General features: G+C 48.3%; 2 protein-coding genes across 5 annotated transcripts in view; one reads left to right on the forward strand and one right to left on the reverse strand.

Moving 5' to 3' along the window:
- NHSL2 (NHS like 2) overlaps positions 1 to 25,576 on the forward strand; it is a 255,288-nt gene that overhangs the window by 208,515 nt on the left and 21,197 nt on the right. The gene's annotated exons all lie outside the window — the stretch shown is intronic.
- On the reverse strand, positions 20,597 to 25,571 carry RTL5 (retrotransposon Gag like 5). The gene is made up of 2 exons (XM_055267545.2): positions 21,652 to 25,571; positions 20,597 to 21,197 (listed from the first exon to the last, which is right to left on the reverse strand). Exon 1 carries the CDS (start codon positions 25,035 to 25,037, stop codon positions 23,328 to 23,330), a length of 1,710 nt encoding a protein of 569 aa, XP_055123520.1. The 5' UTR covers positions 25,038 to 25,571; the 3' UTR covers positions 20,597 to 21,197; positions 21,652 to 23,327.

The raw sequence follows: 25,576 nt of genomic DNA on the forward strand, positions 1-25,576 counted from the left end.
GCACATATACATCATGGAATACTATGCAGCCATAAAAAAGGATCAGTTCATGTCCTTTGCAGGGACATGGATGAAGCTGGAAACCATCATTCTCAGCAAACTATCACAAGGACAGAAAACCAAACACGGCATGTTCTCACACATAGGTGGGAGTTGAACAACGAGAACACATGGACACAGGGAGGGGGAACATCACACACCGGGGCCTGTCGGGGGGTGGGGACTAGGGGAGGGATAGCATTAGGAGAAATACCTAATGTAAATGATGAGTTGATGGGTGCAGCAAATCAACATGGCACATGTATACCTATGTAACAAACCTGCATGTTTTGCACATGTACCCTAGATCTTAGAGTATAATAATAAAAAAAAAATAAAATTTTAAAAAGGCCGGGCGTGGTGGCTCATGCCTGTAATCCTAGCACTTTGGGAGGCCGAAGTGGGCAGATCACGAGGTCAGGAGATCGAGACCATCCTGGCTAACACAGTGAAACCCCGTCTCTACTAAAAATACAAAAAATTTAAATAAATAAATAAGCAATGAATAAATAATGTAAGTTAGTTCCCAATGCATTTTATTTTATTTTATTTTTATTTTTATTTTTTTGAGATGGAGTCTCACTGTCGCCCAGGCTGGAGTGCAGTGGCGTGATCTCGGCTCACTGCAGGCTCTGCCCTCCAGGGTTCACGCCATTCTCCTGCCTCAGCCTCCCGAGTAGCTGGGACTACAGGCACCCGCCACCTCGCCCGGCTAATTTTTTTTGTATTTTTAGTAGAGACGGGGTTTCACTGTGTTAGCCAGGATGGTCTCGATCTCCTGACCTCGTGATCCGCCCACCTCGGCCTCCCAAAGTGCTGGGATTACAGGCGTGAGCCACCGTGCCCGGCCTTTTCTTAAAAAATCTTAAGATCTGGTCCCAATGGATGAATCAGCTAACACTAAGGGGTTTGGCCCCCTTGTGGGTGGGCAGGGAGTTCCACAGTTCACGGCAAGCCCTATTTAGCCTGCTTCTCTCTTTGGTGTTACCTGCCTGGGCCCTGCCAGTGTTTGTGCTCATGAGCCCTTGATTTGGCTAAGCTGGGTGCTGAGGTTACACAATGATAGATGATGTCATTGCTCTGCTCTGCTGTCTCCTTTGCCCTCAGGGCTCACCATCTAGTGGGGAGGAGGACCCATGTGCACCGACAGAAGACAGAATCCCGGGGGGGTGTTGGAGGAAGGAACAACCCATGAGGAAAAGTGAAGTTGGGACAATGTCATAGAGACTCTAGGAGCAAGGGTAGACTTCTACTAGGTGGAAAAGAGGGCAGGGGTGGGAGAATGGCATTCTAGAGCAAAGGAACAATTCGGCTGGTGAATGGTGCTCCTAAAGGAAGTGGCGCATGTGAAGCGGAGAAGAAGCAGGGGCCAGACTGGGGAGACCTTGTCAGCCAGGCTGAGGAACTGGCATTTTATCCTGGTGGTTTTGAGGCAGAGGGAAGAGCTGATCTGACTTGTGTGTGTCTAGAAGATGACTCTCTTGGCCCCGTGGAGGCTGGATCGTAAGAGAGCAAGATCTGAGGGAGGAAGAGCAGCAGGTAGGAGGTTCTTGTAATTGTTTAGGTGAGAAGTAACAGGGCTTTGATTTGGAGAGGTGCCAGTGAGTGGGAGAAGGAACAGATTTGAGAGGGAGTTAGGAGGTCAGATTGACAGGTCTTGGCGATTCCTCAAGGTGGAAAGTAAAAACTGGGACCCAGTGGCACACTGGTGTGTAGTGTTATCCCGGCCATGGCAGTAGCTGCCCTTTGTTAAGGGTTCTGGGGCATTTGCAGTACTTGCCCACACATTAACTCACCCCAGCCTCAAAGTCAAAGACACCAACCTACTGCCTGTCCACAGGCTTCGTGCAGCACTTCCTAGATGCCAGGCTGAAGCGTTGCCTTCACATTCACTCACTGCGTCATCACAACTTCACTAGGAAGTAGTTACTATTCTTACGTCATTTTACAGATGAGGAAACAGAGGCCCATAGAGGCAATGTGAATCTGCCAGAGTCACACAGCTAATAAGCAACAGAGCCAGGATTTGAACCCACATCGTCTGCTCCAGAGCCTTTGCTCTGCTGCCTGGGGGTGGGGCCAGAAGAGTGGTCACTGAGCACAGAGACCTTCTGCACACAGACCAGCCTGAGCAAACTGCAGCAGGCTAGTAGTGTGTGCATCCCACACATTTCTCCAGTGAGCATCTAGACATGAAATCCCGAGGCTTTGGATGGGCTTTCTAGTTCCAGAAATTTGAGGAGATGCGGGTCCGGCAGGGAAGAAGGAAACACTGAGCCCAGGTTGCTGGCACTGTAGGCAGTGAAGGAGAGCAGTCAGGTCACACCACACAGGTCCCTTCCCCGCCCCAGACCATAGACCCTCCAACAGCTTTCAGGTATGTCAAGCATCAAATCCAAATTCCTGACCGCAGCCCATAAGACTCTGAAGTAATATGGCCCCTGCCCACCTCTGTGACATCTTTTCTTGCCATGCTCCCATCATACATTGCACGTACACTGGCTCCTTTCAGTCATCCTTTTCCACCCCAGGGCCTTTGCATTTGCTGTTTCCCCTGCCAAGTGTGCTCTTTGTCTCTTTGTGCGGCTGGTTCCTTCTCATCATTCAGATCTCCTCTGCTTTAGTGTGAACTCCGTGAGGGCATGGACTGTGTCTGTCCTGTTCACTGTTGTATTCCCCAAGCTTATGGGCCCAGTACACAGACAGGGCTCTCTAAGTATTTGTTGAATGAATGAGCTACTTTGGTACCTGCTGTGTATCAGGCACTTTACAAACATTAATTCGTTTAATCTTCAAAGCAACCCTGTGAATTAAGTGTGATTGTTATTCCCATTTTATAGATGAGGCACTGGGAGGTGACTTGACTTGCCCTAGGTCACAGGGCTTAGGAAGAAACAGAGCTGGAACTGGAACTTGACTCTTGACTTATGCTGGCCCCCCTAAACACATTGCTCCAAAGTGTGCATTCAGGCAGGTTTTTTGTTGTTGTTTGTTTGTTTGTTTTTTGGAGACGGAGTCTCTCACTGTCACCTGGGATTGAGTGCAATGGTGCGATCTCGGCTCACTGCAACCTCCGCCTCCCAGATTCAAGCCATTCTCCTGCCTCAGCCTCCCAAGTAGCTGGGATTATAGGCGGCACCACCACGCCCGGCTAATTTTTGTATTTTTAGTAGAGACGGGGTTTCACTATGTTGGCCAGGCTGGTCTCGAACTCCTGACCTCATGATCCGCCCGCCTCAGCCTCCCAAAGTGCTGGGATTACAGGCGTGAGCCACCTCACCCGGCCCAGGCAGGGTCTTCATTGAGAAAGGCTGGGGCTCTGTCCTTCCGTGTGCTGCTTTACATGGCTAACTTAGACTTCCCCAGAAAGGAACTGAAGCAACTCTGGTGGCCTCTCAGCTGGGGTTGTTAAACACCCTGGTTGTTCCACCTTTTCATTCTTATTTATTAAAAACTCCACAGAATTAGAGAAGTTCTTCAGAAAGCAAAGCAGAGTTCTCTGCTCAATGAGAAAGTCACCCCATTCCAGTAGGAGATGCAGCCAAAACCCACAGGACGGGGCATCCCCCCAAGGATGCCGGGAACAGAGGGGTGAAGTGTTTTTCTCTGGTCCCGTGTTTTCTCCACCAACTTCTTAGTTGCCTAGATCCTTGCTACTCAAAGTGAGGTATGAAGACCGGCAGCAGCAGCAGCATCACCTACGAGAGTGTTAAGAAATACAGAATCTCAGCACACACACCCCCGCTCCACCTACTGCGCCAGAACCCGCATTTTAACAACATCCCCAGGGGATTTGGTGATTCATGTGCACAAAAAGTTTGAGTAGCACTGGCCTAGAAGACAGCCTCTGAGAATGACCTCCTCATCACCAGACTGGGAGCTCCCTAAGGACAGGGACTGTATCTCGTGTCCTCAAGGTCCCCTGCACAGTACCAGCCACCTAGTAGGTACTCAGTCATGTTTCTTGAATGAGTAAATTTATGAAGGAATCTAGTCACATACAGCCAGTTTAGGCACAGATAGAATCATTTACTGTGCATGTTGTGCAACCCTTTCCCCTGCCGTGACCCCCTCCAGCAAGCTTTCCAACAAAGAGGCCCAACCCCAGCCCCGGGACTCTCCTCCTAGCCTGTGGTCTCATGAGGGAGGCCCAGCAACAGGGAGTTGGTTTCTGTAGGCCCTAGTCTTTGGACAGGACGCTGAATGGCTTGTCCCCTCCTTGTTTCTTCCATCCTCCCACCTAAAAAAAAAAAAAACCCAAGGAGGAACTTCTGAGGTGCCCACACTGTTTATTGCTCTCTTTACTGAGGCCGTGGCCTCCTCAGCACACATGGCCACCACAGTCCCTTTCCCACATCTCAAATGGCCCCCTGGAAATTCGAGTTCCTCCCAAAGTGCAGAAGGTGCTGTCAGGTGCTGGCTACCAAGCCCTTGCTGCATGTGGAACCAAAATAAACCCCTGTTGATATGGAAACGGGTTGAATTATTTTAAGAAAAAAAAATTGCTCCTTCATTAAATCGCGTTGTTATGGCAACCGGAATTAGGAAAGTAACTTGGCCATGGAGGTTATGTGCAATGTTTTGGGACTGAGAATTTTCAGAATAGTGGAAAACAGTTTGCGAGTGCATCTCCCTGCCCCGGACTCTGCCCGGAAAAGGAGGATGAAGGCCAGTTGAGCATCCGGCCACCCTACCTGGGTGGACTTGTGCAGGGTGGCTGGGGGCTGCTCTCAGGGGCCGAGCCTGCAGTGATGCAGGCTGAGGCCATAAAGGTTTATGTGGGAAAGACAGCTAACTGGGCGGAGGATGCCCGGACCAGAGGTCCAGCACTGTCTGGGTGTGCAGGTAGTCCTCCACTCTGCTGCAGAAAGAGTGTCCCAAATTCCTGGAATTAAGGAGAGGTGGGAGGCTTAAATAATAACAATAGCTACTCTTTATTGAGTCTTTACTGTGAGCCAGGCACTGCGCTAAGAAGTACTGCACACACTTATAGCAACCCCATGAGACATTATTATTATCTCAGTTTTGCAAATATAGACTGAGTCTTAGCTCAGTGAAGAGACTTGTCCAAAGTCCCACAGTAAGTAAGTATAAGGTAAATTAAAGAATTGCAGCCATAGCAGCAGCAGCAGCAGTTCTGTAGTAGCATTTTAGCAGCAGGGAGGGGCTACACAACCCCTTGACATACTCACACTCAATCCTCCTCAGAAGCAGGAGTGGATACTTGCAAAGACAGTTGGCTGAAGTGAGATTCACTCATTTATTCATTCAACATGCATTTAATGACCACTTGCCATGTGCCAAGCACTGTGGATATGCTGGTGACCAAGACAGACAAGAACCTTGACCTTAGGGAGCTTACAGTCCAGGATAGGGCAAACAGACAGTCATCGATGAAACCATTTACCAAGAAAAGCTTCAAGTAGTGGTAAGTGCTATGAAGAAAAGTAAGCAGAGTGATGTGGCTAGGGTGACTAGGATTAGGACACCATAGCAAGATCAGAGGTCTATCTGAAGAGGTGATATTTGAGCAGAGACCCAAATGAAGGAAGGAAGCAAGCCATGTGAAAATCAGGGAAAAGAGTGTTCCAGGCAGAGAGAACAGCCAGTTCAAAGGTCTTGATGTAGGAATGGACCTGGCATGTTTGAGGAGCAGCAAGAAGGCCCCTGTGATAAGAAAAGAGCCAGCAAGCAGAGAGGGGCAGAGGCCAGATCATTCAGGCCTTATAGATCACGGTAAGGACTTTGCATTTTAGTCCTGTGTGATGAGAAGCAATGGGAAGATGTGCTGGGGAGCAACGGGATGTGATTTACTTCTTTCTTTACTAATAGCTTTCTTGAGATATAACTCACATACCATGCAACTCACCCATTTAATGCATACAATTCAGTGACTCTTAGAATATTCCCAGATATGCACAACTGTCACCATTTAATTCCAGACCATTTTTATTATGCCAAAAAGGAGACCTTTTTCTCATTAGCAGTCACTTCCCACTTTTGCCAACCCCTACCTCTCCCCAGCCACTAGTGACCACTAATCAACTTTCTGTTTTGATAGATTTGCCTAATCTGGACATACCATAGAAATGGAGTCATATAATGTGTGGCCTTTTGTTGCTGGCTTCTTTCACTTAGTGTAATGTTTACAAGGTTCATCCATGTTGTAGCCTGGATCAGAACTTCATTCCTTTTTTCTTCTTTGAGATGCAGTCTCGTTCTGTTACCCAGGCTGGAGTGCAGAGGCGCGATCTCGGCTTACTGCAACCTCCACCTCCTGGGTTCAAGCGATTCTCCTGCCTCAGCCTCCAAAGTAGCTGGGATTACAGGTGCGTGCCACCACATCCAGCTTATTTTTAGTACAGATAGCATTTCACTATGTTGGCCAGGCTGGTCTCAAACTCCTGACCTCAAGCGATCCTCCCACCTCAGCCTCCCAAAGTCCTGGGATTACAGGCATAAGCTACCATGCCCAAACTTTATTTGTCTTTTTATTATTGAGTTATAAGAGATCTTTATTATATTCTAGATACAAGTTCCTTAACAGATACATGATTGGCAAATATTTTCTCCATTTCTGTGTGCTGCCTTTTCATTTTCTTGATGGTGGCCTTTGAAGTGCTAAAGTTTTCAACTTTGATGTAAGCTCAGTTTATTTTTTCTTTTGTTGTCTGTGCTTTTGGTGTCATATCTAAGAATCCATTGCCTCATCCCTGAGTGACTTTTGAGGATGATTCCTCTGGTTGCTGTGTGGGAAACAGATGGGAGGTGGGGTTGCTCAGTAGCCGGCAAGAGGAGGAGTGCCACCTGCCGTGAGGGGTGCTCTGTACACAGCTTGCCAACTCCCCTGTGGACCAAATGCTGAACGCTGCTGTTGTGCTAGACCCCTATTGACTTCAGTAGGGATGGCACCAGGTTCAAGAGGCCAAAGAGGAGACCCGTAGTCAGCAAACGAGACATAGGGTTTTATTAGAGGGAACTTACTTACAGAGATGATCCAGTGGGAGCAGGCTGGACAGGAGAACCACAACCTCTTGCAAAAAGCCTGCAGTTTATATGGCACCCTCACTTAGCACCCTCCCCCAGCAACCGCTATGTGGCAAACCTCATTTCTTAAGTTATTGCTGTCAGGTGCACCTACCATACACCTGCAAAGTGGCCTGGACCCAGGCACAGACATCAACAGGCTGGTTTCATTTTCCTACATTTCTTTTATGCCAGTCCCATTTTCTGCTCCTCTCCTGGTTCGAACCTGGTTGGGCAATTCAGACATTTGGAAAGAGGTTCAGAGCCAGGTCAGAAGGTCATCTGGATGGTCTCTGGGTGCCTGGGGAGGAACCCCCGTCTGGCTTAGTGTGGGGCCCGAGAAGAGGTCCTTCCTCTTTCTGACCCTCAGTTTCCACATCTCTTCTGTATGAGGGGCTGGACTAGGGCCTGTGGCTGCCCACAGGCTTCTGAGTCTTCACTTTCCCATTCTCATAGGGAGGCTGACCATGGCTGGCAGAAAATAGTTATTGTGGTAACGAGAGAGAGTTGAAGTAAACCACAAAACAATGTTTACAGTATGATTCCATCTTTGTTTGGCATAGGAAAATTTCTGGAAAGATATACCCAAGGTATCAGCCGTGGTTGCCTCTGGTGTGTAGGATTATGAATGTTCTTTTCCTCTTTCTGTTTGTTTGTATGTTCTGATTTTTAACTATGATAAGCATGTTTTGCTTTTGTAATAAGAACAAAAAAGAAAAGCATGACAGAAAAGCATGACAATTTTTAAAAGAGAGAATTGCCTAGAAGCCATTAGGAAGCAAAGGGAGTGGGAAAGGTAGCAGCGGCCTCCTCTCTGGAGCAGGCCTCTGAGCCATGCCCAAGCCCACAGGAGGGCATGTGTCAATGCGCCTCCCAAACTGCAAAGGGCCCTTCCTGCCAGAGGAGGTTGGAGGCCCCAGGAAGCTGAGCCCAAAGAGGGCTAACAACAAAATGCCTTCTGGCAGCTCGGCCAACATTTAAGAGAATAAATTGTTTATCCCTGAGGTGGAACCTTGGCGGCACATCACAGTGTCCACTATAAGAGGACTGTTTGGCAGAGGTGACCTCCATAAAGGCAAGCCAATAGGCAGGTATGAGGGGAATTTGGGAAGAGGAAGAACTCATCTTTGAACTCAGAAGCCTGGCTTCATCTTCCACTCCGAGCTGTGATCTCCATTCCTGATTTGTCTCCTCAGGCAGTGACCTTTGAAGCAGCGATAGGCCAATTTATGATTCTTTAATTGCTCTGGAATGCAGACAGGGTGGAATTATTATTGGCCTCATTTTGTCAATATAGAAAGCTAAGTTCAGAGGGAACACACAGCGAGGTCGTGATGAGGCAGAGTCTCAAAGCCAGGTCTGTCCAACTCCATGTCCCAACTTCTTTCCCTGTTAACACAGCTGCCCAAACTTTCAAGCAATTTGGGTTGTGGTCAGATGGACAAATCCGTTGCTCCTCGTTAACACTGAACCAGTTTGTTCTCCATGTCCGGCAATCAATTTTCAGATGAGCTGGTCCCAATCCTGCAGATTACAAAGTCAAATTTGACTCAGTTGATGCAGCCTAAAGGGCCCCTTACTATCCTGAAAAGCTGCTGTCTTTGGAGGAAGGCAGAGCTTCCTCCCACCAAGGACAATCCTGAACCTCCCGAAGTTTGGTGGTTGCGGGGGGCGGGGGGCATGAGAGGCTGCAGGGAGACTGACTGAGTTAATCCTGAGTTAATCTTATTAACCTATGAGATCAATTGGCTACAGGCGCCAGGCAAGTGACAGCACAGGCATTAATTCAGCAGCGGCCAGGGCAGCCTGACAGCCAGGGACTGATTTATCAGGCCTTTTAGTGGATGGGATTGCATTTAGCTAATTGAGTCTGGGGCTGGCATGGATAAGACAACCCCCTTGTGATATGCAACTGCTCAGTGGACGTCCTGCCATTGTGGGGGGAAGGGTGACAGAAGGAAATAAGAAAGCAGATGACAAGGAATGTTCCCTTCCTGGCCACTGTAAGGGCTGGTGTTGGGTTCCAGGTATCTCTAACATGTGAGCCACTAGTGTAGTGTAGGGCAGTGATTCTCAAAATGTGATCTTTGCACCAGCAGTATCCCTTGGGAACTTGTTAGAAATGTAAATTCCTGGGCCCTCCCCAGACCTCCTCAGTTTGAATGTCTAGGAGTGGGGCCCAGCAATTCGTGTTTTATCAGGCTGTCCAAAGAATTCTGATGCATACACTCAAGCTTGAGACCCCCTAGAGGAGTTATGAGTGCAAACTCTAGTACCAGGCAGCCTGGGTTATAGTAACTGTGATCTCGGACAAGCCATCTAACCTCTCAGTGTCTCAATTTCTTCATCTGTAAAATAAGGGAAATAATAGTACCTGCTTCATAGGGCTGTCATGAAGATTAAATTTGTCAAGTGCCTAGAGCGATGCCTATAGTAAGGGCTATATATATATAAATGTTAACAACTGCTATCGTTGGAAATAATGGAGCCTGGGACTTCCGTCTGCTCCCTCAGTATGACAGTAATTCTAACTGGATCATAAAGTTTCCTGTGATTTGATAAGTAAAAAAATATGGCACAAAATTTTATCTTCACTGGGATTGTACTTATGTAAAAATACTTATGCATATAAACAAGGTGAAATTATGGATGGTTTCTTTCTCTAATCACAAACTTTTGAAATGTGGTTAAATATAATAGATCTTTGAGATCCAAATATTAAATAAATTCAGATGGACAAGAAAAACATATTGAATCACAAGATAAGCAATGGATAGAGTTGAAGTAGAGACTACCATAGAGGACTCATGATAAAGGACTGCGTGCGTGGGTCCCCACTCCACTCAGGGGCAGGGGCGTGGTTCTGGGCTCATCAGGTTACACTGGAGAAAATCAAGCTCAAAGTTCCTCAAGGTTAGAAGGGAGGAGACGTGAGCAAGAGTGTGGTCCACCTGAGGATGCTTAATAACAGTAGCACAGATGACTGGCCCCAGTGAGGACAGCTAGGGGGTGCTCATGGGGTCTCCCTCATCCTCAGGGAGGGAGAAAGAATCCAGCTGAGAACCAGGGTGGTCTTGGAAGCTGAGAAACTTGGCTAGCTGTTGTGGGAAAGTCTGACCATTTTTTTGAGAGTGCCAATTAAATCTCCATCTATAAAGGATAAGTACAACTAGTCAGTGGGTTTTTATCTCCATTTTGCCACCTACATATCTATAGGTACCAGGGTCCTACAGATTGGGCTGTGAAATCGTGGCATAGGGCCAGGAGAGCTGATTTCAAGATCAAGACCCAGGTCAGATGATTGGGGTGGGCATGTGGTGAGCTTGAAACTCCAACTGTGCATGCTACTCTCAGCCCTATTTTCCCCTTTAAACTAGAACAAAGACACTCTAGTAAGAGTTTACTGAGGTCTGAGTATGGGGCTTGTCTCTATAGTATATATCTTTGCATCCCAGTAACCAGTTTACTTTTAAATGGTAGCATATCTCTTGATACATAGTCACTATAGGATCTAGTATGGTGCACTAGAATTTCTGCAGTTTATCACAGCTGCCCTGATCACATTTTGTGGCCGTTCTTTTGATGCTTGAGTATGATATTGTGGTATGTTTCTGACTTACCAAGGTTCTCTTCTGATAACAACTTTATTAAGACATAAAGCATGTGCAAACCACACAATTCATCCATTTGAAGCATACAATTCACTGGGTTTTAATATATTCAGAGTTGCACAGCCATCACCACAATCCATTTTAGAACACTTTTTCATCCCAGAGAGAAACTCTACCCATTATCAGTCACTCCCCATTTCCCCTCAATCCCCTCCCCAGCCCTAGGCAACCACTAATTGACTTTGTGTCTTAACGGATCTGTCTATTCTGGACATGCCATAGGATCAAATCACTGACTATGTGGTCTTTTGTGACTGGCTTCTTTCACATAACATGATGTTTCAAGGTCCATCCATGTTATGGCATGCGTCAGTACTTCATTGCTTTCTGTGACTGGATAATTCCATTGTATGGATAGACCACATTTTTATTTATTTATTTATTTATTTATTTATTTATCCATTCACCAGTTGATGGACATTTTGATTGCTTCCACTTGTTGGGTATGGTGAATAATGCAGCTATGAACATTCATGTTCAAGTTTTTGTGCGGACATATGTTTCCAATTCTCTTGGGCACATGCCTAGGAGCAGAAGTGCTGGGACAAATGGTAACTCTGTGTTTAACATTTTGAGGAACTGCCAGACTGTTTTCCAAAGTGGTTGCATCACATTACATTCCCACCAGCAATATATTAACACAAGGGTACCACTTCCTCCACATCCGCATCAACATTTGTTTGACTTTTTTATTATAGCTATCCTAGTGGGTGTGAAGTGGGATCTCATTGTGGTTTTTATTAGCATTTCCCTAATAATCAATGATGTTGAGCATCTTTTCATGTGCTTGTTGGCCATTTGTATATAGTACTATCTTTTGAGAAATGTCTGTTCAGATCCTTTGCCCATTTTTGATTTGGATTATTATTTGTCTTTCTCCTTTGATTTATAAGATATTTTTATATGTTCGGACACAAGTCTCTTATCAAACATATGATGTGCAAATATTTTCTCTTATTTTGTAGGCTGCCTTTTCGCTTTTTTCTTGAGATAGAGTCTCTGTCACCCAGGCTAGAGTGCAGTAGGACCATCATGGCTCACCATAGCCTCGAACTCCTGGGCTCAAGCAATCCTCTGCCTCAGCCTCCCAAGTAACTGGTACTACAGGTGCACATCACCATGCCCAGCTAATTTTGTCTTTCTCTTGTAGAGACAGGGTCTTGCTATGTTGATCAGGCTGGTTTCAGATTCCTGGCCTCGAGTGATCCTCCCACATCAGCCTCCCAAATTGTTAGGATTACAGGCATGAGCCACCGTGCCTGGTTTCTTTACACTTTCTTGATGGCATTATTTGTGACACAAAAGTTTTTAATTTTGATGAAGTCAAATTTGTGTTTTTCTCTTATGTTACTTGTGCTACTAATGTCGTATCTAAGAAACCACTGCCTAATTTAAGGCCTTAAAGATTTATACCTGTGTTTCCTTCTATGTTTTATAGTTTTAGCCATTACATGTGGGTCTTTGACCCATTTTGAGTTTAATTTTGTATATATATGAGAATGAATTCCAACTTCATTCTTTGGCATTTGGATATTCAGTTGTCCCAGCGCCACTTACTGAAAAGACTATTCTTTTCAGCATTGAATGGAATCGACACCCTTGTCAAAAATCCATCAGCCATATATGTATGGGTTTATTTCAGGACTCTCAATTTCTTTCCACTATATGGATCTATCTGTCTATCCTTATGTTAGCAACACACTATTTTGATTACTATAGCTTTGTATAAAGTTTGACATTGGGAAGTGTGAGTCCTCCAACTCTGTTCTTTTTAAAGACTGCTTTGACTGTTCTGGGTCCCCTTAATTTCCATATGGATTTTAGGATCAGGTCGTCAATTTCTACAAAGAAATTGGAATTTTGATAGGGATCGCATTGAATCTGTAGATCAGTTTGAGGAATATTGCCATCTTAACAATATTAAGTATTTTGATCCATGAACATGTCTTTCCATTTGTTTCCACCTTTAATTTTTTATCATGTTTCATAGTTTTTAGCATACAAGTTTCACGCCACGTTTGTTAAATTTATTGTTATGTGTTTTATTCTTTTGATTATATTGTAAATGGAATTGTTTTCTTAATTTCATTGCAGGTTGTTCATTGCAAGTATATAGAAATACAATTTTTAAATTGATTTCATGGCCTTGCAACCATGTTGAACACAATTATTAGTTCTAATAGTTTTTTAGTGTATTCCTTAGGATTTTCTATGTACAAGATTATGTCATCTCTGCAAATATGGGTTACTTTTCCCTTCTAATCCAAATGCCTTTTATTTCTCTTTCTTTTCTGATTGTTCTAGCTAGAACCTCCAGTATAATGTTGAACAGAAGTAGGGAAAGCGGATACCCTTGTCTTGTTCCTGATCTTAGGGGAAAAGCCTCCAGTATTTCACCTTTAATTGTGATGCTATTGTTGGTTTTTTATAGATGCCCTTTGTCAGGTGATGGAAGTTCCCTTCTATTCCTAGTTTGTTGAGGGTTTTTATCATGAAAGAGTGTTGGATTTTATCAAATCGTTTTTAGTCTATTGATATGGTGTATTACATTAATTGATTTTCAGATGTTAACACAATCTTGCATTCCTGGGATAAATCCCACTTGGTCATCGTGTATGATCCTTTTTATATGTTGCTGGATTTGGTTTGCTAATATTTTGTTGGGGGTTTTTGCATCTATACTCATAGGAGATATTGGTCTGTAGTTTTTTCGTGATGTTTTTGTCAGTTTGGGTATCAGGGTAATACAGGCCTCATAGAATGAGTTGAGAAGTATTACCTCCTTATATAGTTTGTGAAGAATGGGCATTAATTCTTCTTTAAATGTTTGGAAGAATTCACCAATGAAGTCATTTATGTCTGGGCTTTTCTTTGTCAGCAGTTTTGATTACTACTAATTCAACTTCTTTGCTTGTTATTTGTTTATTTGGGGTTTTGATTTCTTGTCTGCCCATCTTCAATAGTTTGTGTCTTTCTAGGAATTTAAGCATTTCATCTAAGTTGTCTAATTTAGTGTCATACAGTTGTTCATAGTATTCCTTTATAATCCCTTTTGTTTCTGTAAGGGTGATTATAATGTCCCCTCATTTACTTCTGATTTTTGTAATTGGGGTCTTCTCTCTTTGATTCTTGGTCAATCTAACTAACCAAATTTCTTTTGAATTCCTGTTTGGCTCTCTGCCTCCTTCTGCCTATACTTGAGAGCCTTGGCCAACCTAAGAACATACATATATGTCTTTTACAGTCAAGAAAATGAGTCTTTTCTACACTCCCGCATGTGGAGCTCTCAGCCTGCACCTCCAAAGCATATTGTTATGTCTCCTCAGCTAACTGAGGCAGATTCATTCTGAACCAGCTTCTTTATTAGCCAGTGGCTATGGTGCATAAGGCTGTCAAAATTCTACTCTCTCACTGTGGAAATTAAGCTGCAGCCCTTTTAGTATATGGCCATCAGCCAAGTGTTGCACATTTCTGACTAAATATGAGGGCCTGGGTAAGAGCAGAAGGCAGCAGGCCCTGGCTAGTCGGGACCCCCATGCAAGGCATCGTGGATACGCCTGGGGCCTGCTCTTCATGAATGCCACTCGCTTTGAGTCTTGAATGGGAACAGAGGCAAGTTAGAAAAGCAGAGGCCTACTGCTGTTCGGACCATATGTCTCCTTGGTCACGGCGCCCAGGACTGTGCTTTCCTATTTAGCAGGGACTCAGCTGACAGACGGTAAAGTCAGGAAGTCAGGAAAAAGAATTCGGAATTTGGGGCAAGTGCTGATTCTGGCTAGTGTTTTGGGGTCCCTGGCCCAGTTGGTCATCTTTTCCCTTCCCTCTGCAAGCCCTAAGCCTGGCTAGTGTGCTAGTGTGGAAGCATTCATTAGTTCAGAAGATGTCTTAGAGCCACATGTCCACTTAAAGATTATTTCCAGACTAAGGAAAAATCTATGTGTGCAAGCAGGTCCCCATTTTAAAATGGAGCAAAGCCCACCAACATTTCCATGGTAAGGAAATGGCAACAAATCAACTCTTTGGGATGAGTATGTGGTGAGCTTGAAACTCAAACCAAGTGTGACCGCCTCAGCCCCACCCTGGGCTGCTGACTCAGGACCAAGAGGAAGAGGGAGCTGCCAGACTTCACAATTTCTGTAAACAGTTCTTGAAAAAGAAACCACACACTTGTCTTTGTGCCAGCCCCCAGCTTGTCCCCGTAGCTGACAGCGCTGCCATTGTCTTTTACTCTGACACCCTAGGGCAGGGCTTCTTAGCTTGAGCTCCATGGACCTCCAAGGGGTGTGTGGAGAGAATTTAGAGGGTCTGCAAACTTGGATGGGAAGATTATTTGATCTTTTCTCCATGAACCTCAAGCAACAATTTAGCATTTTCTCAAATTAGGAATGTAAGTGAGAAACCGCAGTAGTATTAGCGGTATCTGTCACTTTATCACCAACAGAAATCACAAATATTTTCATATCACATTACTGTTGTTGTATCTCAAAAAATCATTTGTGTTCATCACCACTTCAACATTTCTAATCTATAGAATTGCCACTAAATCTTGTGATTTAGCGCATTATGAAAGTAGTAATACAACTAGATCACAAAATTTAAAAAATATTTTTCTAACCATTTCGGTATGATTGTTTGCCTTTGTGATTCTATGTATTTTATTTTATGCACGTGAAGACATTATTCTGAGAAGGGGTCCGGAGGTTTCACCAAACTGCCAAAAGGGTACATTACCTAAAAAAAGACCAAGACCCTGCCCTGGATCTTGGAACTCTCCTGCTCCATGGGCCTCGCTTCTGATCCACAGAACTTTGCCTATCTTACTGGAGGGGTCAAAAGCACTTGCATGTTAGTGCTGTGACACTGGGCAGGAGAAACTTTCTGTGCCTAGTTTCTGAATCTGCAAAAGGCAGAATAATAACACTACCTACCTTATAGGATTGTGATGATTCAATGGGTTAAGAAATGTAAACCACTTAATGCCCAATACATGGTAAGCACTATTAGCTATTTTTGTTGTTATTGCTGGTTTATATCAATCATCTCATTAATATATGCTATTATTACCTCAATTTTCAGAAAAAGGAAACTGGGGCTTAGAGAAGTGAAATGACCAAGTCAAGGGAATGCAGCAAGGGAGTGGCAGAGCCAGGGTTCAAAGCCAGGTCTATGTGACTCTCAAGCCCAGTGGAGGTCACTCTGTAGCACACTACTGAAAGGAGGTGATGGCCCTCAGAGAAATGGAAGCCATCAACAGGGTGCTCGCTGGGAAGGAGCAACTCTGCAAGCTCCTGCTTTGTCTCCCCTGCTTGTCCCTACTGTCCACACCTCCAACCTTATCTGGGGGGCTGCCAGCTCCACGTGCATACCATCAGCCCTCAGCCAGGTCTCAGGGGGCCAGTCCTCCTTCCAAAGGCCATTGCCAATGCAGCCTTCATCTGCAAAGAGGACAAGTCCATGTTCTCCCACTGAACCACAGTCTTGCAGTAACAAATTCACTTTGGAGTCATGGACCAGCCTCTGCTCCCAAGTGGATCTCAAGCCTTACAGGCCAGTGGGGTCGGGGTTAGAGGGCCTGAGGGGAACTCAGAAGGGCAGGGGCTTGTCTGGGGAATGGAGGCGGTTTCATGGAGGAAGTGGTCTTGGAACTGAGGAGAAGATTGCCAGTTGGAGTGAGGCCAGGAGTGTTCATGAATTTTTTTTTTTTTGAGACGGAGTCTCGCTCTGTCGCCCAGGCTGGAGTGCAGTGGCCCAATCTCGGCTCACTGCAAGCTCTGCCTCCCGGGTTCACGCCATTCTCCTGCCTCAGCCTCTCCGAGTAGCTGGGACTACAGGCGCCCGCCACGACGCCCGGCTAATGTGTTCGTGAATTTTTAAGGGAGAGGGAATGGAGTGTGCAAAGGCCCAGAGGCATGCAAGGGCCTGGTATGTACACAAAAGCAGGAAGTAATTCAAGATGTCTGGAATTTGGGCTAAGTAGAAGAGGAAAGAAGGATAGCATAGGCAGATGAGATGGCATAGATAATTAATGAGCAGATAGGGAATAAAATGCCAAAAGCAGGTCTACAAGTCTTCCCACGAGGAAGGAGAGCCATTGAGGGGTTTTGTACAGGAGCAGTAAGGCCAGGTGTGTGAATTCAAAGGCCCACGGCCCCCTCCCCCAGGAATGTTGAAGGTGGACCTATTAGAACAGGTAGAGACTAGAGCCTGCTTCAGTAGCTCAGGTGAGAGAGGAGGAAGGGCTGAACTGTGGGTAGAGAGGTCATCAATTTGGGGACACTCTTTCTGGCAAGCCTCATAGCCAACAGGCCTCATCTGTATGATGTAAGAGGTGAAGGAGACCACGGTCGCTGGAGGCACCCGCCCTTCCCTAGCTTGGTCGTGTGAGGAGATCCTACAAGGCAAGGCTTCCCCAGGCCGTGGGACCTTCCCCAGGAGTTCACCTGCTGACATCTTCCATTTTAGCCTCTTTCTCACCTGAACAGCCCACTGCAAGAGCAGAATAAAAAGCCCAGGCCCTACTTTCCCACACAAACACACCACCCCCACCCCCCATCGGGAGAGTTGCTGAGGCGAGGGGCCCCGCTCTACCCCATGTGTGGCAGGCAGGAAGGGGAGAGGGGACACAGGGAGCAGGTCAGGGCCTGCTCTCTGTCAAAGGAAATATCCACCCTCCTAAGCCTTTAAGAAACTGTTTTCTTCCAAGTAGGTCCCGCTGTTACCAGGGCAACAGAGAGCCCTGGTATTTGTGTTTCTGTCTTTGGAGTCCCTCGGGAGAAGTGGCCTGCCGAGCTTTCCCTAGTCTGGGCAGGATACAGGAAGTGCTGGCCGGAGGTGGAGCCCACTCCCCACCTCCCATTAAGGGGGTGGTCTCTTGCCTGATTAATGCCTGTCCTTATCCCCTGGAAGAGTCCACCCCCACCCTCAGGAGCCACTTCTGGTGGTCAAGGGCACAGGCTTTGGCTCCTATGGACCTGGTTTCTCGGGGGCAGAATTCTGCACCGACCTTGTGGCACATCTCTCTCAAATGGGTGTCACCTGCTGTCTGAGGCAGGTATCCAGGAGGGGCAAGCTCACATCAGACCATGGTACCTGCTGAGGGATCGTCACGCATGCTGTGTTTCTTGATCACTTACTTTGTGCTAGAACTGGATCTGTGGGTCGGTTCTTGCTCCAGGGAGCACTAGGGGAAGGCTGAGAACCAAACTGGCCATTAAATGTCACACAGGCTAGTTAGTTCCCAAAGCTCTATGTTTCTCTAGGCTGGGCTGTGTTGGATGTTAGAATTGCCTAGGGAGCTTTCTAGATGTAGACATTCCTGGAGATTTTGTTTCCAATGGCGTAGGTGCAGGTGGGGAGTAGAGGTTAAGAGCACGGGCTCTGGATGTCAAACTGCTGGGGTTCACAGTCAAACTCGGCAAACAGGGCAAGTGACCTCAAGCCACTTGCCTGATTGGTTTCGTCACTTACAGAATGAACGTGGGGAAGTCACAGCTGTTTCACAGGCAGCAAGATTTTCCTTGCCTTCCTCCATCGCTCAGCCCAGGAGAGGGTTTTTAGGACCCTCGCCATCCTTGTCACCCTTCTACTGTCTTCCTTTCTTCCTTCCTTCCTTCCTTCCTTCCTTCCTTCCTTCCTTCCATCCTTTTATTCTGATGTTTTCTTACTCCTGGCAAGCCAAAGGGCTTCTGTGAGGTGCAACTTTGTTCCCTTCCACAGGGCAGCCAGGGCCCCAGGTGGGCCCTGCCCATCTCAAGGATTCCACACTGCTATTGCAGCAGCCCAGGAAAGCATTGGCGCATCTGACAGCCAGGTCATTCTGTGATTCTGACTGATCTCCTGTCAATTCACATCCTCAGATTTTCATTTTCACAAGCTTCTTCTAAGCCACATCTCCCCCCACTCAGGCTTCTGCAGTTGCTTTTCTGAACCTGACTGCAGGATCTCAGATGAGCCCCTAGTAAAAGTCATTTCAGTGCATCCTTCCAGGTTGGGGAGAGTTTTTTGGCCCCTCATTCCCTTTTAGAGGAGATCTGCTAGTCCTCCAAGCTTCGTACCACCTGCAGATGCCCTTAGCAGGCTGCCGCTAGGTCTCCATCCAGTGGCCCATTTATTCACTCACTTCTTCATTTATGTACCAAACTAGGATTGAGATTCTACTGTGTACCAAGTAGTGTGCTGGGCCCCAGGGACTCAACAGTGACTAGACGGATCAAGAAGCCATGGCCCGAGAGGGGATGAGACTCATGCCAGAGCCCATATAGAGTCAGCGGCAAGGCTGGACTGGAATCCAGGGTTCTTTTCCCCATTCCCACAGTGCTTCCAGCTTTAGGGTTGGGGTAAGGCTGACTCTGTTTGTCTGACTTTTTTCCACCTTCTCTGGCCATAACACAATCTGGGCTCACCTATCACTACTTGTGATGTCATAAGAAATCCCCTGGGTGCTGGAGACCTTGTCAGGCTCCCTGAAGAGTACCGGGGAGTCCCAGTGCTCACTGATGAAGCCTACGACCCCATAACCCTGTCCCTCCCTAGAAGGGGCAGTCAACCACATACTCAGAGCTGCCACCTGGCTGGTTCCCCCGGAGCTTCCAGAGATCGTGCACCTGATGCGTGCTTCGTTGCTTTGGCAAAGACCCAGAATCCAGACAGGTTGAGACTTTAAGCTTGTCAGGAGTCTCTCCTGGGAGATAGCAAGCAAGGTGTATTTGAGTTAAGAATGTATATGGGTTTGGGAGTCACGAAGACCTGGAGTCCCACATATGACCTAATATCTCTGAGATTCAGGTCCTTCAGCTCTAAAAGGAGACAGCATCACCTGCCTTACTTAATTGTGGAGATAAAATGAAATGATGTTGGAGAAAGTGCCTGGCACGTGGTCAGAAATACCATGGTTTCCTCCCTCCCTCCCTTCCTCTTAAAGGGACAAAGCAAATGTGCCTCTGGAACCAGGGTTTGTTTCCCCCACAGGAATCCTGCAAGCTGGAGGCGGCAGGGGGTGGTGGTAGGACAGGGCAGAACTAGGAGACCAGCCTGGCCTGTTAGACAGCAGGGCCAGCGGAGTGGGGGCAGAGAGGTACTAAGTGTCCCCAGAGCTAATGGGCAGCTGCAGGGCTGTGACAGAGCCACTCGCTAGCTGTCAACCTTGGGCCAGTGACTTCTCTCTAAGCCTCAGTGTCCTCATCTTTAAGATGAGGGTAAGGGTAGTTAGTTCTTTCCCCCCAGGATATCATTATCAGAATGAAATAAGATAACAGATGTGAAGTGCCTGGCACAGCACTCAAAAGCAGCAGAGGCTTAATGAATGTTCCCACCCACTTCCCCTGGGAAAAAAAAAAGTCCAATTCATGCTGGGAAACTTGGGCAAATCCCAGAATGGGATTCAGTTTCTTCTGACCCCACAGTCCATGAGGAGCCATGAGATCTTGCTTGGAGGGCCTCTTACATGGACTGCTCTGGGGACTTGTGATTCATCTTCAGCAGCAAACTCACTGGTATCCCATAGCGCCACCTAGTGCCAAAAAGCGGAAGGGCCCTCCCCAGCCAACCTGGCCTTTCTCTTCCTTCACTCAAAGTCCCATGCGTGCCCGTGCGTGCCTGTAGGGCTGGGCCACCCATAGTCCCCGGGAGAACGAATGCTATTTTTCAAGATGCCCAGTGCTTCCACTTCCCTCCCAGCAATTTCTGCTATCCACAAATGCACAGAACTGTAGGCAGGTCCCTTGAGCCTCACCGGCCCTTGGTTTCCTTGTCTAAGGATTTCAAGACTTCAGGGTAGGGTTGACTCCGGCAGGGGACCTTGGAAGCACCCGATGCCTACTCTGTACCCATCTATGCTTGCTCAATAACAAAGAGGCACAATCTTTACACACCCTTTATATTTTTATTGAGGAGAGAAAGCTTTAGCATACAGAGCAGCTTCTTATCTTCACAACACAGTAATGCAACAATAACACATGTATTCCAAAAGGGTTTCCTCCCGAGCCTCTGGGAGACCTTGGGCTGCCTTCGTACCCCTGCATGCATCCCCTCCCCCCACCCCTCTTTCAACCCAAGAAAGCTCCCAAAGCCCACAGTTCCTCTGCAGCTCTTATGGCTGTTACATCACAACAAATATTGAAGATCTGGGAAAGGAAGGAAGAGGGTCAAAGGGAAGCCCAAGCCCCTCCTGCCCCCAGAGGGTGGAAACCAGCTCACTGCTCATTTGCTGTGTCCCTGGCTGTGGCTCTGAGGGTTTGGGGTGAGAAGCACCATGGGAACAGGCAGGACCTGTGCTGAAGGGTCCCTGGAAGTGTGGGTTTAAGGCACCCGTCCTTCACACTTCTCCACAGGGACATGGGGCAGCAGGGCCAGAGTGTCGACCATCAGCAAACGGGGTCCACCGCCTCGAAGAATAGCAGGCCCCCTCGAAGAATAGCAGGTCCCCTTCTGGAATGCACTCTTGAGGAAATCAGATAAAATCAGCTGAAAAACAGACAAAATTTTCTTTACAAAGTTGTTTACTGCTGCCCTGGTGGGGATGGGGAAAACCAGACAATTGAAAGGTCCAACAAATTAGGAGAATGCTTAAATGAATTATTCAGTATGCATGACTGTACAGGTGGCAGCCATTTTAAATCCTGCTGATCAAGAACTGGCAGGGTGATCTCAGCTTTGACAAGACATAGCAAGAACACACTAGAAAGGAAGGCAGCAAAGTGTTAATAGCGCTTGCCTCTCTGTGGTGGGACTCTGAATGACTGGGGGGTTTTTTGTCCTCATAGTTTTCTCTATTTTCCAAACTTTCTCTAATGATTATGTATTACTTTTCTCTTTGGAGAGAGGGGACCTTTTTAAAAGGTAGCAACAGGTTATAGGAACCCAAATCCACTGATCCCCAGGCTGAGAAACAAAAGCGCTAATGAAAAGGGCATCTTACCTCCCACTGATGAATAGAGACCTCACCAGAAACCAGTCAAAGGACTGGGTTTCTCTGCGACTCCTCTTCCTCCAGCTCCTTCCTCTTGCCTCCAGGCCCAAGATCCTAAGGTCGGCCTGAGGTTATCGGTCAGATTCCCATGAGGAACAGAGGTTGAATTTACTATGCTTTCTCCCTTTGGCCACAAACCCTGGCTGCATTTGCTCTGCTGCCAGTCACTGTGCAGAAAGTCCAGTGTCCAGGGGCAGTTCAGGCCAGCAGTGGATTTGGCTGGCATTTTATGGCCAAAACTGACATAGTAAGTGTGTGTTTTTCACTGCAGAAGCAGTGCTTTCTGGACTCAAGGCAAGCAGTGGGTCTCTTTATAAGGGCACCTGAGTTTGTACCTAGAAGTCCCAGGAGTTCTTAGGAGGCAGCCACCCTCTTAAGCTTTACTGTGTCACTGAAGCACAGCAGCAGGCCAGGGGTTGGCCCCCATGTCAGAGTCATGAAGGGGTCCCAGCTGTGAGGCCACGGTGGGTGCAGCCTTCCTCTCTCCTCTCAGAACTAAGGGTTCCTTGAAATTGAAGGGAGCTCAGAGCAGGCCATGGGCCCTCTCTCTGTCTGTCCCAGAAGGAATGGCCAATCAGGTCTCCTCTGCAACTCCAAAGATAGAAAGTGTCCTGCAAAGACCTTTGACTGGGGGCTGCAGTCCAAGGCCTGGCAAGGGGAGAAGACCACCATCCCTAAGGAAAGAGTCACTCTTTACAATGGCAGAATGATCGTTGCTGCTTCTTTCTCCTCCTCCTCTTCTTCCTCCTTCTCCTCTGCAGAACCCCAACTGGCTACCCTTTAGGCAACATCAAGGAAAGTGGTAGAGCCTGCAATGTTGGGCGCTGTCCACCGGGGGGTGCCCAGGAGGGCACTATGGTGAGAGGAAAGGGCTCCAGATGTGGCAAGTCGGTCCAAGAGCCCTGATACAGGAATCTATGCAAAGGTAAACTCAAGTGCTGTAAGTGGAACCAGCCTGCACAGTCAGTCAAGGGCAAATCTCTGTCAAGTTGTCCATTTGACATGTGGCTTTGCACACTCTCACTGGGCTAGATGTCGGGTCCTCTTCCAGGCCCTCTGCTGGAGGTGTGGCATGAAATGAGTGTAGGCTTCTAGGGACATTTCTGGATACCATCCTGCTCACCATCGATTGTATTTAGCAACTGGCCTCAGTGGCTTTAGGAGTTCAGGGTAGCCTGTCCTCTTGCTCACTGGGGCAGATCAGTGAGGCATTGGGTGAAGTCCTGGTGTTCAGTCAGAGAATAAAACTGTAGAACATAGGGTGAAGAAACGCAGGAGAGGTGAGGGTTAGGAACAACCAGAGGGGAAATACAAGAGGGTGACCAGTTCATTTATGGGAACAGGCCCAGAGACTTGCTCTCCAGCTCGTGGCCGGACTGAGCAGAGTACATGCTGAGAGGGCAGCTATTGCTGATCCCTCCTTTCCCAGGTGGCCCTGGTTGGGCACATGTCGCTCTCTGGTCATGGTTGCAAGATGGTCTGGAATTCTGCAGGTCTTCTTCAGGTTCTGCAGGTCTGAAACTCCCTGAAGTCCTGGTCAGCAAATGGGGCAGGTGTGGTAGCAATAGCAGGGGCGGGGGATGCAAAAGAAGGGTGTGTTTTGGGTGGCCATCTGGCCCCAGCACTCACACTCGAATTCGGCCACGAGCAGCTCGGTGGCCCCCCTGTCTCGGAGTGAGGCGGAAAAGCACAGGGGGGCGTCTTCGAACTTGGCGTTGCCCTAAGCGACCTGTGCGGCGAATCAGTTGGGGGGAGCTGTAGAATGGTGAATTGGTGCCTGGAAGGCCTTCCAGAAGTGGGACTCGATTCTGGTTCCTCCGTCTGCTAGGCTGTATTATGGGAGGCGATGCACCCAGGAAGTTTTCGGCGTGGTAACCACTTGTGGGGCCGGAAGTCTGGGATGATGCGTGAACAAAGGTCGGCTCCATCTCCATCAGCTCATCTAGGTCATCATCTTGGGCCTCATCCAGTGGCTCCTCCTCCACCTCACCATAGGTCTCCTCAGTCCCTGGATCCTGCTGTGGCTCCCGCTCTGGTTTCTGGCCCCCATCCTCATCTTCATCTTCTTCATCCTTACTCTCTACTTCCTCCTCATTCTTGTTCCTTATCTCCTCCTCCTCCTCTTTCTGTTTCATTTCCTCTTCCTCCTCCTTCTCCTCCTCTTCCTTCTTCTTCATTTCTTCCTCCTTCTTCATCTCCTCCTCCTCCTTCTCCTTCATCTCTTGCTGAAAAGCCCTCATGCGCTTCCTCTGGTCGTTGGGGTGAAGCCTGTGCCTGCGTGCCTCTTGGTCTTCATCTTCACTGTAGTACTCTTCATCTTCACTTTCTTCCTCATTGGGACTCGGAGCAAAAGGGAAGATGATATTTCGAACTCCAGGGAGCGGGATAGGCTTGGGAACGCGCACTTTTCTTTCTATCTCCACACATTCGAGAATCAACTCATCCAGGTCGGCCATTTCTGTTGACCATAAGAGCTCTTTGCGAAAGAATTCCGACAGGCCTTTGAGGAATTGGTTTTGGAGGCGGCAGTCATCCCAAGACAAGAATTGGGCCAGGAACTGAAAAGCATCTGCATAGCTGCCGAGGGTACAGTGGCCCTGCTTGAGCTTGCGAATGGCCTTTTTAGCCACACGTAGGGGGATGGGGCCACAGAATTCCTTACGGATTTCATCCAGGAAGCGCGGAAAGTTGGCATGCAAGGGGCTTCCTTCCTGGGTGACCGAGATGGCCCAGTCCTTGGCTTCGCCAGTGAAAAAGGAGATCAGAAAGGCCACCCGCTCGGCGCCCCCGGGGAAATGATCCTCATGGTCGGCTATGAAGGTCTCTAGCTGCATCAGGAATTCAGCCAGGTAGACTGGGTCTCCTGAAAAGGGCTCTATCTCAGGCCGCTCCAACGGTGGCAGAGGGGTTTGCGGGGGCGGTTCCTTTGACGCGGGCGGAGGCAGCGCCGGCGGGGGCGGGATGGGCAGCAGAGGGGGGTCAGCGGGCCCGTCGGGGGTGCTGCGATCCTGGATCACGTTAATCAAAAGATCATCCGAGATACAGTCGGGCTCCGCGCGTGGGGGAGGCCGGCACAAGAAGGGCAGTTCTCCCCCGGGAATGGCTTCGATCTCACTGAGCGCGAACTCCAAGTTCTCCTCCGCAAGGACGGGCACTATGGGTACTGGCCAGCGGATGTAGCTGGAGACATTGCCCCGCAAGGAATTAACCTCGGCCAGGGCTCTCCCGAGCTGGAGGCCCAAATTGGCATTCTCCCCGCGAAGGGCATTTAATTCTTCGCGCAGGGCCACATTCGCCATGCGGAGGCTGTTGAGATTTCCTGACGCCTCAGACATCTCGACAAGCCCAGGGGCCCTGGGGCTCCGTGGTGGGGAAAGGGGAACTGGAGCTACGGGCAGCCGGAGGAGGCCGAAATGTGGCGGCGGGGCGCGGGAGGGACCGAAGTGCGGCGGCGGGGCGCGGGACAGGCCGGGCCACACCCACCGGGGCGAGCTCGGAGGGCGGCGCTCTGGGCGTAGGGCCCGGCGGCTCGGCCCAGGGCGCGTTACCTCGTCGCCGGGGCCGGAGAGGGCGGGCGGCGGCGCGGGGCCCGGAGGCGCCAGGCGGAGGATGCGGGCGACACGGTGGCGGCGGTGACCGAGCGACCGGGCGACCGGGCGGGCGGGCAGGGGCGAGCGGAGCGGGAGGGAGCGGACTGCGGCAGGATCTGTCGAGGAAAAATCTTGCGGTCGGAGATTCCCCGCCTTTTAAGCGCAGCCTCGCACTCCCCCCACCCCACGCAGGGGCGGGCCTTGGGGAACCGCGGGCGCCCACTGGCCGCCGCGCGCCGCTCCCCTCCAGCTCGCCTGCGCCTCTCACTGACTCTCTCCTTCCC

Source organism: Symphalangus syndactylus, chromosome X, assembly GCF_028878055.3.
Source record: "Symphalangus syndactylus isolate Jambi chromosome X, NHGRI_mSymSyn1-v2.1_pri, whole genome shotgun sequence".
Lineage (NCBI taxonomy): Eukaryota > Metazoa > Chordata > Mammalia > Primates > Hylobatidae > Symphalangus > Symphalangus syndactylus.

Excerpts from the sequence above, each read along its gene's own strand:
- RTL5 (XM_055267545.2), bottom strand. The coding sequence starts at position 25,037 with ATGTCTGAGGCGTCAGGAAATCTCAACAGCCTCCGCATGGCGAATGTG.